The sequence below is a fragment of the Musa acuminata genome, unplaced genomic scaffold, assembly GCF_036884655.1.
Source record: "Musa acuminata AAA Group cultivar baxijiao unplaced genomic scaffold, Cavendish_Baxijiao_AAA HiC_scaffold_1050, whole genome shotgun sequence".
Classification (NCBI taxonomy): domain Eukaryota; kingdom Viridiplantae; phylum Streptophyta; class Magnoliopsida; order Zingiberales; family Musaceae; genus Musa; species Musa acuminata.
Window position 1 is genome coordinate 5,001 of NW_027021264.1, and position 18,520 is coordinate 23,520.

The window sequence follows — 18,520 nt, forward strand, 5'->3', positions numbered from 1 at the left end:
CGAAGAACTTATTAGGTCTCTAATGACTAACGAAAAGAACAATATGACAAAAAGGGAACTCGAGAATAACGTTCCAAAGGACAAGAAGGATTTGAGACATAGAACACATGAAGACCACTCGAGCATAAGCTCAAGTGATGGTGAACTTAAACTACAAATGAAACAAAAATTAAAAAGCAAAAAGAATGAAACTACTTGCTTTGAATACAAGAAGAACAAAAATTAGGATAAATTGAGCTCTTCCGAAGACGAGGAGAAAATCAAGAAAGGTGAGGTGGCAAACTACGTCTCAACCACTTTCAACGATGAGGTAATCGAAATCCCCCTAATTTATTTTGAAATTACATAATACTTTCATGAGTTATTTTTAATTTAGTTTAGGATTAATTTTCTTAAAAATTACATGTGTTATGTTAATGCAATAAAATATTAGATATAAATCTAATGCTTATACATCTAGTAAGATTAATCTTATGTATGTGCTTGAGAAGCAAGAATATGTATTTTGACGATTTCCATATTGATTTTCAATGACGATGCATGGCTTTTGAATGAAAGGCTTGATGATTTTTTATGAATTTTATCTTTGGTTTTCAAACATGATGTATAGTTTTGACATAAGAACAAAAATTTGAAGCATGCTAATATAAAGTCAATCATATAAATTAAAACTAAAGAAATTTTAAATATCTATAAGAATCATTCAAAACTATGTTCAATAAAACCTTGCTTAATATTGTAATGAAACTATTGAAAGTTTTGATACCATGATTTGATGATTTTATGCATGAGATTGTAAAGTTATACATGATGATTTTTGTGATTTATTGGACTTGATGGTTTTTATGACAAAATTCATTTTTCGATCCTAAATGTTGATGCACATTTTTATCTAGCATAAATGATATGAATTTAAATAACTAAAAAGAGAAAAGCATTGTTCTTGAAAATTATTTTTCTCTATCTTGTTGATTTATATGAATCTCTTGAAAATGATTTTGATTTGATGATTTGAATTTGAAATGAGTTATATCAAAATCATGATATTGATTTGAAAAATAAAATGAGTTAAAAATGAATGATGATTTTTCTCTTGAATATAACTTGTAATATATATATATATATATATATATATATATATATATATATATATATATATATATATATATATATATATATATATATATATATATATATATAAATTATCATCTTGATTTCTTAATATTCGATACATGAAATTTTTTTTCCATGAATCAAAATTGTTTCGTGATATGATTCTTCTTGGTATTCACTAAAAATGATATATTTAAATTAACCTATGCCACTCGACATCTTGATAATATATGACTTGAATTTTATTATGTAAAATTTCTTGCATTCATTAAATGTGTAGTTCATCACCAAAATTCTCTTGACATTTTGAATAATACATGAAATACAAATGAGAAGTTAATGATCATGCATGATAGGATGTAATAAACTTTGACATTTAGATACCATCATTTGAAAAGCTATGATCATGTTACCAAAATGATGTATCATGAATGCTTGAATATCATGTACAATATGCTCATAATGATGATTGAGTTATGCATGAAAAATGGAAGATATAGTTTTGAAATTGTGCATGTTCGAATTTGAAAATATTTGATATGCATGAAAATATTAAACATTTTGAAACCATGTTTTAGTGTTATACATAACGATTATGCTTAATAAATTTTGAAATTATGCATGATGAATCTTGCGATTTACGGATTATTGATTTTTACCATAATGAAAGTGCCTTATTGATCTTTATTGTAATAAATCTTACACTTTCGGTTTTAAACATGATACATGTTTTTATTTGGCATAAATGAAACAAAATCATATGTTTTGAAACAACCAAAAAGAGGAAAACATTCTTCTTGAAAATTATCTTGCTCTATCTTATGATTTTGATGAATCCATTTGTATCATCTTTGTGAATATCTTGGATTTTGATAATGATTTTGATGATTTAAATTTGAAAAAAATTTATCGAAATTGTGATCCTGATCTCTTGAAATTTATAACATGAAATCCTCTATGAATCAAGATTTCTTACTTTTTATTCTCTTACATTTTGAGAAAAAATTTAATATGAATCATAAGAATTCTTATGTATGAATTGAAATCATTTTCTCCTATGTTTCCTTTTGTGATTTACTAAAGAGAATATTTTTTTAAAATTCTTGACTTAAAATTTTATTTGAAAATCTCTTATTATTTGATCTCTTAAGATCTCTCTTTGAATATTTAAAGAGGAGCATTTTCTAGATGAATCATGATTTTGATGATTGAATATTTGATATGCATGAATTGAGATCTTGCTCTCCTACTATTTTTTTTCTATTCACCAAAAAGAAGACTAGTTCTAATAAACCATGATATGCTATATGAATTTTATTGCATTCATGAAGTAATGTCTCATCACTAATTTTTGTTTATATTCCTTCATGCGATGATATGAATATATGAAACACTTATGATATGATTTTTTATACAATTCCATGTATTCATGAAATATTTATCTCATCACCCAATTAATTCCTCTTGATACTCCTATTGTGATGAAATGAAACTATGCATGAAATACAAATGGGGAGAAGTTTTGATCATGCATGGTAGGATGCAATTTGATAAATTAATACCATCATGATTTTAAACATTTATGATTTGAAATTATGCATGCAATTACTTTTTATTGTGATGATATATGCATATAATGTGTATCATGAATGCTCTAAATGATGAATGCTTGGTATCATGATCAAAATATTGATAAATGCTATGATTTATTACCAAAATGATGTATCATGTATGATATGCCCATAGTGATTAATTTATTTGTATAATGCATGAAGTAAGGATACAAATGTAAAGTTTTGAAGTTGTGTATATTTTAATTTAAAAACATAATGATGCACAAATAAGATTGATACTTACCTTTGTCATAATTTAGAAATTGATGTAAAGGTTCTTCCCTTCTTTTTGACAATGACAAAGGGAGAGATAGCTAGCTTGCACAAGACAAGAAAAACAAAAACTGTAAATGTATATATCGCAAAAAGGGGCAAAACTTATTAGTTTGCTCATCTTAAAAGCAAAAAATGCTTTCTTGTAATCTCAAGCAAAAGTGCTATCTTGCAAATCTCAAAGAAGCAATAGATGCTTTCTTGAACATCTCAAAACTACTAACTTGCACATTATAAAAATGTTGTAAAATTTGCTAGCTTGTATGTTGTAGAAATTGTTATCATACTACCTTGCATATCGATGATAATAGCAAAATTGCATGATGATAAAACTAGGAGATTATATTAATTATGCAATGTGTTGAACTTGGATATTTCAAAAACTTGCAACTTGCACATTGCAATAGGAAGCAAGAATCATGAGCTTACACAAGAAAGCTATCTTGCATTTGCTTTCGAAATTTTTTGCTAGCTTGCATGTAGCAAAACTTGCATATCATAAAAATTACTAGCTTGTAGTCTAAAGAGAAATAAACAGTTGCTATCTCGAGAAAAGCAAACATGCTAAACTTGTGCATATTTAATTGCTCGATTACATGATGATAAAATTTGACACTATATTTTTTCATGCAATGTATTGAACTTTATATCTTAAACACATAGAAAGTAACACTTCTCCTTTTTGTTGATGACAAAGGGGGAGAAGTATGATCATGTTATGCATGATGATGTTATTAGGACCGGAGCGGCACTAAGAGGGGGGGTGAATTAGTGCAACGGTAAAGTATGATAAACTTTCGACGATTTAAAAAATTACGGAAACTTCGTACGATAAAAGCAATGTTTTGTTTGAAACCGTTTCGATTGCGTTTTAACTTGAAGGCATATGTAAGAAGGAGACAAAGAAGTAGAGCATCAAAATGAAGATGGTTTGCAGTAATATAAATGACAATAAGATAAATGCAAACCAGAGAAAATGGTAGTTTATAGTGGTTCGGTCAATCGTGACCTACATCCACTCCTCCGATTCCTCTTCCGTCGAGGCCACCGGTATCCACTAATGATCTTCCTTTACTAGGCGAAGATCAACCTCCTTCTTACACCCCTCTTACAACCTCTTACAAGTGGTTCACCCTTTTACAAAGATTTCAATGAAAAGAAAGGAGGTGAACACTCAAGCTATTGAAAACAAGACTTTTCCTAAAGCTTCTCTCAACTTCTAGCTTCTCAAAAGGTTTTATTCTCTGTTGAGAATTGAGGGGTATTTATAGGCCCCAAGAGGATTCAAATTTGGGCTCCAAAATTTGAATTCTCTTGGGTTTCCGAGGGTTGCAGTGCCACCGCCTGTCAGTATCAGACACTGATAGTGGACTGGCGGTGCCATCGCCCAGTCTAGGCGGTGCCACCGCCTAGGCCAATTCAACTCACTGGTTGGGCTCCAAACTTGGCCCAAACCAGTCCGAACTCGGGCCCAATTGGCCCCTACTTGGGTTATAGGATAACACCTAATCCTAATCCTAATTAACGTGCTAACTACGAATTTAAAGACATTTTCTAAGCTATTACAAAGTCCGTAAGTCAAGACTTCTTCCAGCGAGCTTCCGGCGAACTTTCGACGGTTTTTCGATAAACTCTCGGAAACCATTCTGCGGACTCCCGGCAAGCTCCTAGACTTCACGATTTGATCTTGACGAGTTCTAATGAGCTTCTTCAGCAAGCTCTGATCTTTCTCGGTGAGCTCCGCGAACTTCCAACGAACCTTCCGGCGAGCTTCCGAAAAACCCTTCGGCAAGCTCCCTACTCATTCTCAACTAGTTCCGGCAGCATTCCCGACGAACCTTCGGACTTCCGTCGAACTCTCGAACTCACAATGAATCCTTCGTGCTTGACTCCGACACTTTGTTTTGCTTTATGTCTTCATCGTTATCGTAGTTAATCCTGCACACACAAGCTAAAACTATACTCCGATCTAGACAATTATTACAACGCGAATTGACATTCTGTTGCCCGGCACGTCATTGGTTGGCGTTTCGTCCGATTCTTCAGTGCATCATCCTTTCTTGCGGCTTATTGCCCAATCGGCGGTTGACCTCCGCAACCCCAATATCCTTGGCGCAATTCCGCTCTCCTTGGCCCGATGCCCGACGTCCGAAGCGTTCTGCCATCCAATATCCTGACGTGATCTCCTCCGGCGCAACGTCAATTCCTCCTGCGTCAATTGTCTCATCCTGATCGAAGCATCCTGCGTTACTCAAAACACAGATTAAATCATAAACATATATCAAGTGGTTTCATCATCAAAATACGAGATATAACAATCTCCCCCTTTTTGATGATGACAACCACTTGATGACGGAGTTAACCTTAACTCCCAGAGTTTAAACATACTCCCCCTATCAATATGGCTTATTGATAGAAACTCTTGGATTCAAGAATCCAAGCAACATGTCATCATAAACTTATGCATAACATGTCATGTCATCATACTTCACCCCCTTTGTCATCAACAAAAAGGAGAAGTTCCTACTGTTATGTGTTTAGAGATAAAAAGTTTCATACATTGCATGAAAAACATAGTATCAAATTTTATCATCATGCAATCTTGCAATTAAAGATGTGTAAGTTTAGCATGTTTGCTTTTTTTGAGATAACAACTAATTGCTTCTCTTTAGACTACAAGCTAGCAATGTTCATGATACGCAAGTTGCAAGCTAACAAATTTTTGCTTCCTTTTGCAGCTAGCAATTTTGCTTCCGTAACAAATTAGCATGTTTTGTATTTTGAGATAGGCAAGATAGCACATTTGCCTTTTTTGAGATAGCAACTCTTTTGAGATAGTGATCTTAGCAAATTTTACATCATGCAAGGTAGCAAATTTTTGTGATGTTCAAGATAGTAAGTTCTTTCTTCTCTTTTGAGAAGTGCTATTTTCGCTTCCTTTATAAAGTGCAAGCTAGCAAAGTGTTTGAAAAAGTGAGAAATTTTACAACATACAAGCTAGCAAAAATTTCGAAAGCAAATACAAGATAGCTTTCTTGTTGAAGTGTGTAAGTTATTGATTCTTGCTTCCTATTGTAATGTGCAGGTTGCAAGTCTTGCTTCTTGAGATAGGCAAGATAGTGATGTTTAAGAAGATAACTTTTGCTTCTTGAAATAAGCAAGTTAGCAATCTTTGCTACTTAAGATAGGCAAGCTAGCAATCAAGTTTTTGCATATTCTTGATTTGTGCAAGCTAGCTATCTCCCCCTTTATCACTGTCAAAAAGAAGGGAAGACCCTTTACATCAATTATGACAAAGGTAAGTATCAATATTATTTGTGCATCATTATATTTTCAAATTAAAACATGCACTATTTCAAAAACCTTATATTTCATTCATACACGATATTGAATAAATCAATCAACATTATGAGCATATCATACATGATACATCATTTTGGAAATAAATCATAGCATTTATCAATATTTTGATCATGATACCAAGCATTCATCATTTTGAGCATTCATGATACACATTATATGCATATATCATCATAATAAAAAGCAATTGCGTCCATAATTTCAAATCATAAATGTTTCAAATAATGATGGTATCAATTTTGTCAAATTATATCCTACCATGTTCATAACTTTTCATTTGTATGCATCAAAATAATATCAAGAGTATTTTATACATAATACAAAATTATCATTTATAATTACATCAATATTCTAATCATTATTTCAATCTACACATCATGATAATAATAAATTTGCACTATAGACAATCTCATGGTTTATCATTCAAGCTAGCGTATATTTTTGCAATTAGCAAGCTATCAAATTCCTTTTTCTTTTATAACAATGATTCAATCATATCAAGGCATTTGTATCATAGATACAAAGAAATCATATCATCAAAGATAAGACCATTTAAATACCAACAGACATGATTTATTTCAACAGTTCTCCTTTATTTTTATAAATATCAAAAAAAAATGTAGGAGATCAAATGTTATAGTACCTTGATTCTTGCATAAGAAGTCATAAGTTATAAATTTCAAAAAATCAAGATAAGTCTTATTCAAATTCAAATCGTCAAATCAAAATAATTTTCAAGAGATTCTTAAAAAAAATACACATAGATAGATTTTTTAATCTCTTAATTCTTTATGAATCATAAAAATTATAATTCCAAAAAAATCATGATTCATTTCAGAAATTTTCTTCTTTAGTAAACAATAAGAAGAAACATGGGAGTTCAAAGAATAAGATCTTGATTCACAATAAAATTTCATGTATCGATTATCGAGAAATCAAGATGATGATTCATAAAGAATATCACAAGTTACATTCAAGAGAAAAGTCATCATTCATTTTCAAATCATTCAATTTATTAAATCAACATTTCTTGGGTATGCATGATATCAAAACATGGTTTCAAATCTTTAACATATAACATGCATGAATTAAAAAATCGAAAGGAGAAGGGAAAAATTCAAAGGTACATAGATTTCAACCATCTTATAAACAAATGAAGGATCAAGTCATGAATCAAAAATTTCATGAATCATTTCGACAAATCTTCTTTTAAATAATCGAGATGATCAACAAGGGAAATATCATGTTATTCTAAGAAATCAAGATCATGATTTTGATAAAACTCATCTCAAATTCAAATCACCAAAATTATTTTTATGGTTCACAAAATTCGTAACATAAGTAGATTCATGATTTCATTAAAAATATATTTTTCCTTTTTTTTATGTATTTCATTTTAAGTGATTGATTTCATGTTAGCATGCTTTTTCATTTATGTTAAATAAAAACATGCATCAACGTTTAGGATCGAAAAATGAATTTCATCATAAAACCATCAAGATCAATAGATTCTCAAAAATGAATTGTTAGGATCAAGAAAATCCAAAAATGAAATTTAACACTTTCATGCATTCGAACATAGTTTTGCTATAGATTTTCAATTCAATCATGAAGTTAAAACATGCTCATGATCATGAAAATTTTTGTATCCAAAACACATAATTTCCAACATGTTATTAAGGCATGTAATAGTGTAAAATCATCAAGATACACATGCATGGATTAATCCTAAGCACTATCACATATCATATAATTATCATCCCTAATGTTGCATACATCATTCAACATTTCAAAACATAACATGCATGAAACTTTAGCAATATACTTTTCATGATCAAATTTTTAATTTTTCAAAGATGCTAAAAAGAAAAACAGGATATAATTTTTGAAAAATAATTTTTTTATTTCCTATTCCTACTATCTAAATTAAGCACTCATGAAAAACTTCAAGTAATTTCAAAATAATTCAAGAGAGTTGAGTTACTTACCTTGTAGTCGAAGCCCGTCAAAACCCAATTCGTCGTTTCACCTTTGGAAGTTCTTGATTCATCCTTGGGTGCCTTCCTTTTCTTTGTCCTCTTTCTCCGTTCAAGTTCATTGTTTATTTTAGATTTTTGTTTAATGAACTTATTAAGAGTTGGTGTTTGAAGTTCAAGTTCATCATTGTCCTCATCACTTGAGTCATCACTCAAGTGGTATTCATTTGTCTAGAGTTCCAAATCCTTCCTATTCTTTGGAAGGTGGTTCAAGTGTTGATTGTGTTCATCATGTGCATTGCACACCATTTCATATGTCATCAATGAGCTGATAAGTTCTTCAAGTGGAAAAATATTTAAATCTTTTGTTTCTTGTATTGCCGTTACTTTTGATTCCCAAGCTTTAGAAAGTGATCGTAAAACTTTACTAACAAGTTCAAAATTCGAGAAACATTTGCCAAGAGCTTGTAAACCATTGACGACATCCGTAAAACGAGTGTACATGTCAACAATGGTTTCGCTCGGCTTCATTCGAAAAAGCTCAAAATCATGTATTAAAATATTAACTTTCGAGTCTTTGACTCTACTAGTTCCCTCGTGCGTGATTTCAAGTGTTCTCCAAATATCAAAAGCCGTTTCGCACGTTGAAATCCGATTGAACTCATTTTTGTCCAAAGCACAAAATAAGGCATTCATAGCCTTTGCGTTTAAAGAAAAATACTTCTTCTCCAAATCCGACCATTTGTTCATCGGTTTAGAGGGAAATTGAAAATCGTTTTCAACAATATTCCATAAATCCAAATTCATAGAAATCAAGAAAACTCTCATTCGAGTTTTCCAATTAGTGTAGTCCAATCCGTTAAACAACGGTGGACGAAGAACCGATAAGCCCTCTTGAAAGCCATGAAGAGCCATTTCTCTCGGGTGTAAATCCGAAATGAGAAATATCGGGCTCTGATACCAATTGTAGGACCGGAGCGGCACTAAGAGGGGGGGGTGAATTAGTGCAATGGTAAAGTATGATAAACTTTCGACGATATAAACAATTACGGAAACTTCGTACGATAAAAGCAACGTTTTGTTTGAAACCGTTTCGATTGCGTTTTAACTTGAAGGCATATATAAGAAGGAGACAAAGAAGTAGAGCATCAAAATGAAGATGTTTGCAGTAATATAAATGACAATAAGATAAATGCAAACCAGAGAAAACGGTAGTTTATAGTGGTTCGGTCAATCGTGACCTACATCCACTCCTCCGATTCCTCTTCCGTCGAGGCCACTAGCATCCACTAATGATCTTCCTTTACTAGGCGAAGATCAACCTCCTTCTTACACCCCTCTTACAACCTCTTACAAGTGGTTCACCCTTTTACAAAGATTTCAATGAAAAGAAAGGAGGTGAACACTCAAGCTATTGAAAACAAGACTTTTCCTAAAGCTTTTCTCAACTTCTAGCTTCTTAAAAGGTTGTATTCTCTATTGAGAATTGAGGGGTATTTATAGGCCCTAAGAGGATTCAAATTTGGGCTCCAAAATTTGAATTCTCTTGGGTTTCTGAGGCTGGCGGTGCCACCGCCTGTCAGTGTCAGACACTGATAGTGGACTGGCGGTGCCACCGCCCAGTCTAGGCGGTGTCGTCGCCTAGGCCAATTCAGCTCACTAGTTGGGCTCCAAACTTGGCCCAAACCAGTCCGAACTCGGGCCCAATTGGCCCCTACTTGGGTTATAGGATAACACCTAATCCTAACCATAATCAACGTGCTAACTATGAATTTAAAGACATTTTCTAAGCTATTACAAAGTCCGTAAGTCAAGACTTCTTCCGGCGAGCTTCCGGAAAACTTCCGACGGTTTTCCGATAAACTCTCGGAAACCTTTCTGCGGACTCCCGGCAAGCTCCTAGACTTCACGATTTGATCTTGACGAGTTCCAACAAGCTTCGTTGGCAAGCTCCGATCTTTCACGGCGAGCTCCGCGAACTTCCAACGAACCTTCCAGCGAGCTTCCGAAAAACCCTTCGGCAAGCTCCCTACTCATTCTCGACTAGTTCCGGCAGCATTCCCGATGAACCTTCGGACTTCCGTCGAACTCTCGAACTCACAATGAATCCTTCGTGCTTGACTCTGACACTTTGTTTTGCTTTATGTCTTCATCGTTATCGTAGTTAATCCTGCACACACAAGCTAAAACTCTACTCTGATCTAGATAATTATTACAACGCGAATTGACATTCTGTTGCCTAGCACGTCATTGGTTGGCGTTTCGTCCGATTCTTCAGTGCATCGTCCTTTCTTGCGGCTTGTTGCCCAATCGACGGTTGACCTCCGCAACCCCGATATCCTTGGCGCAATTCCGCTCTCCTTGGCCCGATGCCCGACGTCCGAAGCGTTATGCCATCCAATATCCTGACGTGATCTCCTCCGGTGCAACGTCAATTCCTCCTGCTTCAATTGTCTCATCCTAATCGAAGCATCCTGCGTTACTCAAAACACAGATTAAATCATAAACATATATCAATTGGTTTCATCATCAAAATATGAGATATAACAGATGTGTTACAAATATTCATGATGAATATTTGCAATGACTTGAATTTGGCTTGAATTCAATGTTCTATCAATATGGCATATTGATAGGGGAAGTTTGTTTAAACTCCGGGAGTTAAGGTTAACTCCGTCATCAAGTGGTTGTCATCATCAAAAAGGGGGAGATTGTTGAATCTCGTATTTTGATGATGAAACCACTTGATATGTGTTTATGATTGAATCTGTGTTTTGAGTGACGCAGGATGCTTCGATCAGGATGAGACAATTAAAGCAGGAAAATCATGTTGTCCCGAAGGAACATGTCAGAAGATTGGACGTCGGGCCGGTGGATCGGTCGACGTATCGATAGAAGACTTCGGGCCGTGGATTTGGGCATTGGGCCAAGAAGAGTGGGTAATGCACCAAGGACATCGGAGTTGCGGAGTCAACTGGCTGATTGGGCAATAGGCCGCAAGAGAGGAAAATGCGCCGAAGAGTCGGACGAAGCATCGTAGGACCAATGACATGCCGGACAACTTGATTATTGCTTTGTGTTAATTGTCTCGATCGAAGTTTTGTTTTACATGTGCAGGATTAACTACGATAGCTTAAAGATATAAAGCAAGTCTACCAGAGTCAAGTTCGATGGGTGTTCGAGAGTCCGAAGATTTGTCGGAGATGCTGCCAGAACCAACCGAGAAAAAATCGGGGACTTATTGGAGTTTTCGAAAGTCCGTCGAAGAGATCGTCGAAGGTTCGCAGAGATCACCAAGAAGGCTCGGCTACTCACTGAACTCGCCACAAGATCGGGAGCCTACTGGGAGTCCGCCGGATGAAATCCGAGGGTGTATCGGAAGTCCGTCGGAAGATCACCGGAAAGCTCGCTAGAAGAAGACTCGACGTTTGCCGGTTAAAAATTTGCTTAGGACTATCTCTTAAGCTCATAGTTTGCATATAATTAGGGTTAGGATTAAGGGTAAATCCTATAACCCGGTTAGGAGCCAATTGGGCCCGAGTTCAGACTGGTTTGGACCAAGTTTGGAGCTCAACCAGTGAGCTGAAATAGTGTAGGCAGTGGCACCGCTAGACTAGGCGGTGGCACCGCCCAAAGCCTGAAGTATTAGGCGGTGGTACCTTCGGACTAGACGGTGGCATCGCCTAGTACCCGAGAGGTCCGACGGTGGCACCACCAGACTAGGCGGTGGCACCGCCAGTAAACGGTCAATGTGATATTGATAGGCGGTGGCACCGCCACCGACAGGCGGTGGAACTGCCAGCTTCGGGAATCCAAGAGAATTCAAAATTTGGAGCCCAAATTTGAATCCTCTGGGGGCCTATAAATACCCCTCAATTCTCAGTAGAGAACACAACCTTTGAGAAGTTAGAAATTGAGATAAAGTCTTAGCAAAGTCTTTAGCAAGTCTTGTTTTCAATTACTTGAGTGTTCACCTCCCTCTTTCTCTTTGAAAATGTATAAGAGTGTGAACCACTTATAAAAGGTTGTAAGAGAGGTATTTGTCCTTCTCCTTCAAAGTGATTTGCTAGTGGAAGTTGGGAGCCTTATCGACGAAGGCTTCGCAAGTGGATGTAGGTCATTTTGACCGAACCACTTTAAATTGGTGTGTTCCTTGAATATGTGAGTGTTTACCTTTCTTAAACTGTTATTTACATAGTAGCAAGCTTTTGGTTTTTATCTTCTCACTTTATTCGAGCTACTTTCACCAAGTCATTCACTATCAAAATGAAATCTCCTTGCATTTTACGGAATCATTTTCGAACTTATGAGTTTTAATTCGCTGCACTAATTCACCCTCTCTCTTAGTGATGCTCCGATCCTAACAGGGACAATAGTTGAAATTGATATTGAAGTGATGTTATGCCAAAGAACGATCAATGCTCATCATATTACTTCGTGACTAAGTGAAGGTCTCGGAGTTAAGGCACAAGAAGATGACTAGTTCGTTCCTCTTCTCCTTTGATAGTGTTAAGCTGACCTTAACAATTCAGTTAGGCCTAGATCGATCTAGTAATACTTCAATGAGTGGCTGCCCTACTTCTAGGTGAGCCGATTGAGGTATCGAGTCTCTTGGATCTATGAAGTGGATTTATAATGCTTATCTTTCTTAGGAGGGTGATTAAAATTCAATAGCATTGTTTAGACTCCCAAGGATTACTTTTAAGTTCTCTAACTCTAGAGTTGGTTGAGAATTTCAGTGTCCTACAATAGGTGGAGATGACAACCTATGGGTCGGATACCAAATGAATGCACATATGGAACATCCACGATTAGGAACTTGGTCTTCAAACCTAAAGGTAATATAGAGGTTGTCTGTTTGAGGGGATGTGATTGAGTCTTCGATGACATCAATTAGTGTAGAGGAGATGGGCAACAAATCTTTTGTGGGCAAGCCTTTCTTTTGGAAGGCATCATAATAGAGAACTATTAGTGAAGCTCTTTGTCATTCAAAATTTTCTTCACCGATGCATTGACGATTTGCATAGATATAATTAGGGTATTGTCATATTCGGAATAGATGCCTCTTCTTCCTTGAACACAATAGTTGGATCTCCATTAAATCTATATCTCTTGGCTTGAGACTCCCTCGTATATGTTTTATGAGCAGTGTTGTTATTCCTCATGATGTTGAGCCTCCAACAATCGCGTTCACTTGATATTCAATGAGGTCTTATGGTCTAGGAGATGTCTCATGGCTCTGGAGAGATATTAATCCAAATGTCCTCTTTGAATGAGCTCTTTAACTTGTTGCTTCAAGTCATAGCAGTCCTTTGTGGCATAATTGTGATCTCGATGAAATCTACATTATTTGGATCTATATCTTCTTATTAGTTGTATTCTTAGCAATTGACACATTTGCAAGAGTCCTTTTTCTTTTATTTATAAGAAGAGTTTCATGTGGGACATATTGGATTTTGTCTCTTTATTGACTTTCATTTTATGGTTGGTCAATGTGGGTCTATTGTAAGGGTCACTCCTCTTTTACAAGCTTTTTTGCCTCTATCTTTATCTTCTCTATAATCAAAGATTTTATAACCATATGTTGATTAACTTCTTAAAGGAGTTTTGGGTATGTGGTGGACGGTTGTCATGACCAACTAGAAAAATCGAGATGGCAAAGGGCTCTAATATATGCATTGATAAAAATAGATGGATTATGATATGAGACTATTCATTCCTCCGCATTAAATCTTCTAGTATGATTTACTATTATCCCACTATCCTCTTGTTGTATTGTCAAAAAGAAGTATGTCAACTTTTCAAGAGTTTGTGTCTAATGAAGTAGAGCTGAAACTTCTTAGCCAATTGACCAAATGAGAAAACTGATTTAAGAGGCAACTTTAACAAACCACTCCTCATAAAGGTGGTTAGGAAAGTCCAATATATAAGAAAGTTAGTAGTAATGTAAAGGGTCATCTATGTGGTGAAGGTCATAATATGCTCTAACGATTTTGAACTTCTATCATATGTTATGTGTATGGGAAGGCAGAATCCTTGTGGGATTGACTCCTCCCAAATCCTTTATTCTATCTTTGAAATGTTGATCAAGCTCAAAAGGTTGGTCATAAACTTAAGAAGGAATCTCTAAGTAATATATGTCTAACTCATTTAGTTCTTTATTTTTTTGCACTAGGGCATATTAGAATCGAGTCGGCACTAAGAGAGTGGGTGAATTAGTGCAACGAATAAAAATATTGATCTGAAAATTTCTTCATACGATAAAAATCGATTTCAGACAAAGCCCATATAAGAAATACTTAACTTTGAAAACGTATTCGTAAGTATAGTAGAAGTAAAGCAAATAAGCAGTTTGCAGTGAAGTTAAATAGCAAGAATAGAGCTACAAACTAAGTTTTATAGTGGTTCGGTCGTTGTGACCTATATCCACTTTTGATTCCTCTTCTATCGAGGCTACTGACATCCACTATGATCTTTCTTCAATGGACAAGATCAACTACCCTTTTATACCCGATTCTCCTTTTGGCAAGTTCAGAAGAGAACTTTTACACCTCCACTTACTCTTCTCTTAAATCACATTAACACTTAGAGCTTGAGAGGAGTTCTCACAAGATTATAACAGTATTTTTCTATTTTTTTACTCTAAATTCTTGTATATATTAACCAGGGATGAGAGGAGTATTTATAAGCTTTAAGTGGACTCAAACTTGGAGCGTCTCATACCAGGTTTCTCGGGTCTTAGCGGTACCACCTCATATGCTGGGCGGTACCACCACCTGCAGTACTAACACTACCGTTCAGTCTAACAGTACCGCCACCTGACAGTCTCTCAGAGACTGTGTCTGGGTGGTACCATCGCCCAGACCAACGGAACCATCGCCTGACATAGTCTCGGAGACTCTGCCATGATGGTTTCACATGTTAGGTCACTATTTGGACCTTTTCACTTGGCCCAACATAACCTAAACTTAGGCTCAGTTGGTCTCTAATTAAGTTGGTCTAATTACATTCTAAACCGACTCAAATAGACTCTAAATGAACTCGATCTAGACATAATCGATTACAAGCCAATCCTATGTTGTCCGGCATGTCATTGGTTCTTCCGGCGTTTTGTTTGATCTTTCGGTGCATCGTCCTCTCATTCGGTGTATTGCCCAATCAGTATGTTATCTTCTTACAACATCCAATCTCCTTGGCGTAATGTCCGATCTTCTTAGCTCGATGCCCGAATTCATAGACCGAAGCCTTTTGCCGACATGTCGACCAATCCTCCGGCCCAACGTCCAATCTTCTGACATGTTTGCTCCAGCTTAATGTTTGATTCCTTCTGTTTTAATTGATTTACCTTTTCTGATCAAAGCTAGTCCTGTGTCATTTAAATATATATATTATATGACAAACAAATCAATTGATTTCATCATCAAAATTCGACATTCAACATGACATTCCGGGGTGACTGTATCTCTCGAGGGGTTTCTACCGGGAGAGGTTGTGAATCTGCTAAAATGTTAGGTGCTGATGGTAGGTGGAGCTACGTGAGGTGTGGCCAAAGAAGTTGGCTTTTGTTGTGCTAACTAAGCCAACTGATAAATGAAAGAAATGATGGTTTGAACAACTCATGGCAAAGCCTAAACTTGTTGGCTCAGGTTGTTGAATGCTTCGATAAGAATAGTGATAGAGGATAGAAGTGGAGTGGATTGTGGAGTAAATAGTGGGTGGTTGATTGTTATGTTGGAGAATAATCGATGGAGAGCAACGGGTTCAAGAATTGAGAAATAGAGTTTTCAATGGATTTGAAGGTTGGACTTGGGAGACTAAGATTCTCTTGATTTGCCCAAGAGGAATCAATATAATTTTCTTAAGATATGTTAGGAGGCCCTTTCCCTACCTAATGCACCAATATGTTAAAGCATATTCTAGTTATTTAACTACAATACTAATTTGGGGCTAATCGAAGTCATATTCTATATCTTTCTTAGCTTAGTATAAGAAAATTTTGAATTCATCCAATTCGGGATATATTAGACCTTATAAAATTATATTAAGAGTGTGCTTTACAAAGCCTATCCAAAGCATAAGCTAATTTTTGTCATGATGTGTTGGTTAAATTTTGAGTCTTTTAAGTGTTAGAAAGTGTTTGAGTCTTTTGAATCAAAGAAACCTTTGAGAACACCTAAGGGGTCTTTTATATTGAGGTTTTAGGATCAAGTTTGGGAACATGATTTAATATCGGAGTAGTTACATGTCTTCCATAGATGAGATCGTGCCATGTCGAATCCAAAGGATATAATTCGATGGTAAATACAGTTGTAACATTCAAGAGATGATCCTATGTCAATCATGTATTATCAAGATATCGAAAATATGATGTTAAGGTGTTGACTATATAGTAGTATGATGTTGATAGCTTTTCATATGTCATTATTCCCAAGAATTATTATGAAATATAAAGAATGACACTCATAATTATTTTTTTTGTTTTAGTTTAGTTTCTCTTTTATATGGAATTCCTATATATATAATTATAATTTGAGCTTCTTAATTTGTGATATAATTATTTACGGTTCGAAAAAATTGAAATAAGGTGAATGATCGATTCATTTTGTTATGGTATTACCTTGTTCAGAATGTAATTATGCGAAATAAATGTAGACTTATAAATAACATGTAATGGAGGACATAATATTATAAAATGAAAAAAAAAATTGATGAACGAGAATAAAGAATGAAAAAAATTAAGGAGCAGTCGCCCTACTGAACTCATTCCACTCGAATGCCTCACGTGATGATTCAAAAATCATGCACTTTGAATAAGTTGGAGGATATTACATCATTTAGATATTCATTTAAAGATCAACTTATTAAAATTTGTGGATTTGAAATTTCGGACGTATTTTTAAAAGTACTAACTGGCTTGATAAAGATCTTTCCGGACCACTTTATGGTTTTGGCATCAAAACATGTCTTCATGACTTATCATTTCAAAACAAATCTAATTTATCCGTATATATATATATATGAAGATCTGAATCTTTCCAATTGGTATAGGGTTGAATTCTTCCCCTCTTTATTCATATAATTTATTTGCAATTGTTTAAAGTCGCACATGAATGCAATCCTCCTTGACAGATTTAATCATTTAATTTTTTCTCAAGCAGTCATTTTACTTCATACACAAGCAGTTACTGCCAAAAACACCAGTCACAAAGCAAATTACCGTGCACATCTTGATTCGTGCTATTTCGGATCTAACGGTAGGATGCGTTTCTCGCTGATCTTTCGCGCCTGCAATCGCTTGCGGAGGACGTGGTATAAGGTAGAATTTACAATCATAAAATGCATCAAGATTTGGACAAGCAGCAATCGCCAGAAAACACTAATCACAAAGCATAATCACCACTCACGTCAAGATTCGTGCTGCCCAGAATCCAACGGTGACCATCGACGCTAGCGCCTCCAATCCTTATCAGAGGACGAAACGTATAAGTTCGCAATTAGGACGAAACATCCTCCCTAGTTCTCAAAGTCCCCAAGGACACGCTAGTATCGATCACCCACATTTACCCACATCGTGGGCTCCACCTGATGCTACGCCATAAAGTCCAATTCAGGTCAATCTAAAACACGTCAGTGTTAACCCTACTCCTCTCCCGTCGTCGGTTTAAAAATGGCTCGGTCTCTCCCACGGTCTTTTCTCTGCATCTCCCGCGGACCAGAGGAGACGATGCCCAATTAGAGGAGGAAGAAGAAGACGAAGGGATTGAAGAGAAGGGGTATATAGAAGAGGGAAGGAGGAAAGAGGGAGAAGAGGAGACAGGAGGGAAGAGGGGATGGTGTTCAACGCGGGGTGGGTGACGGCGGTAGCGAGGGCCTCGGCGGAGGCCTGCCAATATGTGGCCTGCAACCCGGAGCGGCTGAGCAGCGAGGAGGTGCTCGACCTCCTCTGCTGCCTCCCCCTCCGCCACCTCCGCCGCCTCGCCATCTGCGTCTTCTCCTTCTTCTGCATCCCCCCTTCCCTCCCCGACGAACCCCGCAACCGCGGCCGCCGCTACACCTACCGCTATTCTCTCTCCTCGTCCTCCGCTTCTTCCTCCTCCTCGGACGAATACGATTCCGCTGGTGGTGGCTACGACTCGCATTCTGATTGATCAATCGATTCCGGTGGATCTCCTCCCTCTGTACAGT

The 18,520-nt window shown here is 36.0% G+C and overlaps 1 protein-coding gene across 1 annotated transcript; it reads left to right on the forward strand.

The window, feature by feature from the left end:
• Window positions 1-17,998: 17,998 nt before the first annotated feature.
• LOC103981811 (uncharacterized) lies at window positions 17,999-18,514 on the forward strand. The gene has a single exon (XM_009398553.3). It carries the CDS (start codon window positions 18,166-18,168, stop codon window positions 18,481-18,483), a length of 318 nt encoding a protein of 105 aa, XP_009396828.1. The 5' UTR covers window positions 17,999-18,165; the 3' UTR covers window positions 18,484-18,514.
• The last annotated feature ends 6 nt before the right edge of the window (window positions 18,515-18,520 follow it).

What these genes read in the sequence shown, in the direction of transcription:
- LOC103981811 (XM_009398553.3), top strand. Translation starts at nt 18,166, where the DNA reads ATGGTGTTCAACGCGGGGTGGGTGACGGCGGTAGCGAGGGCCTCGGCG.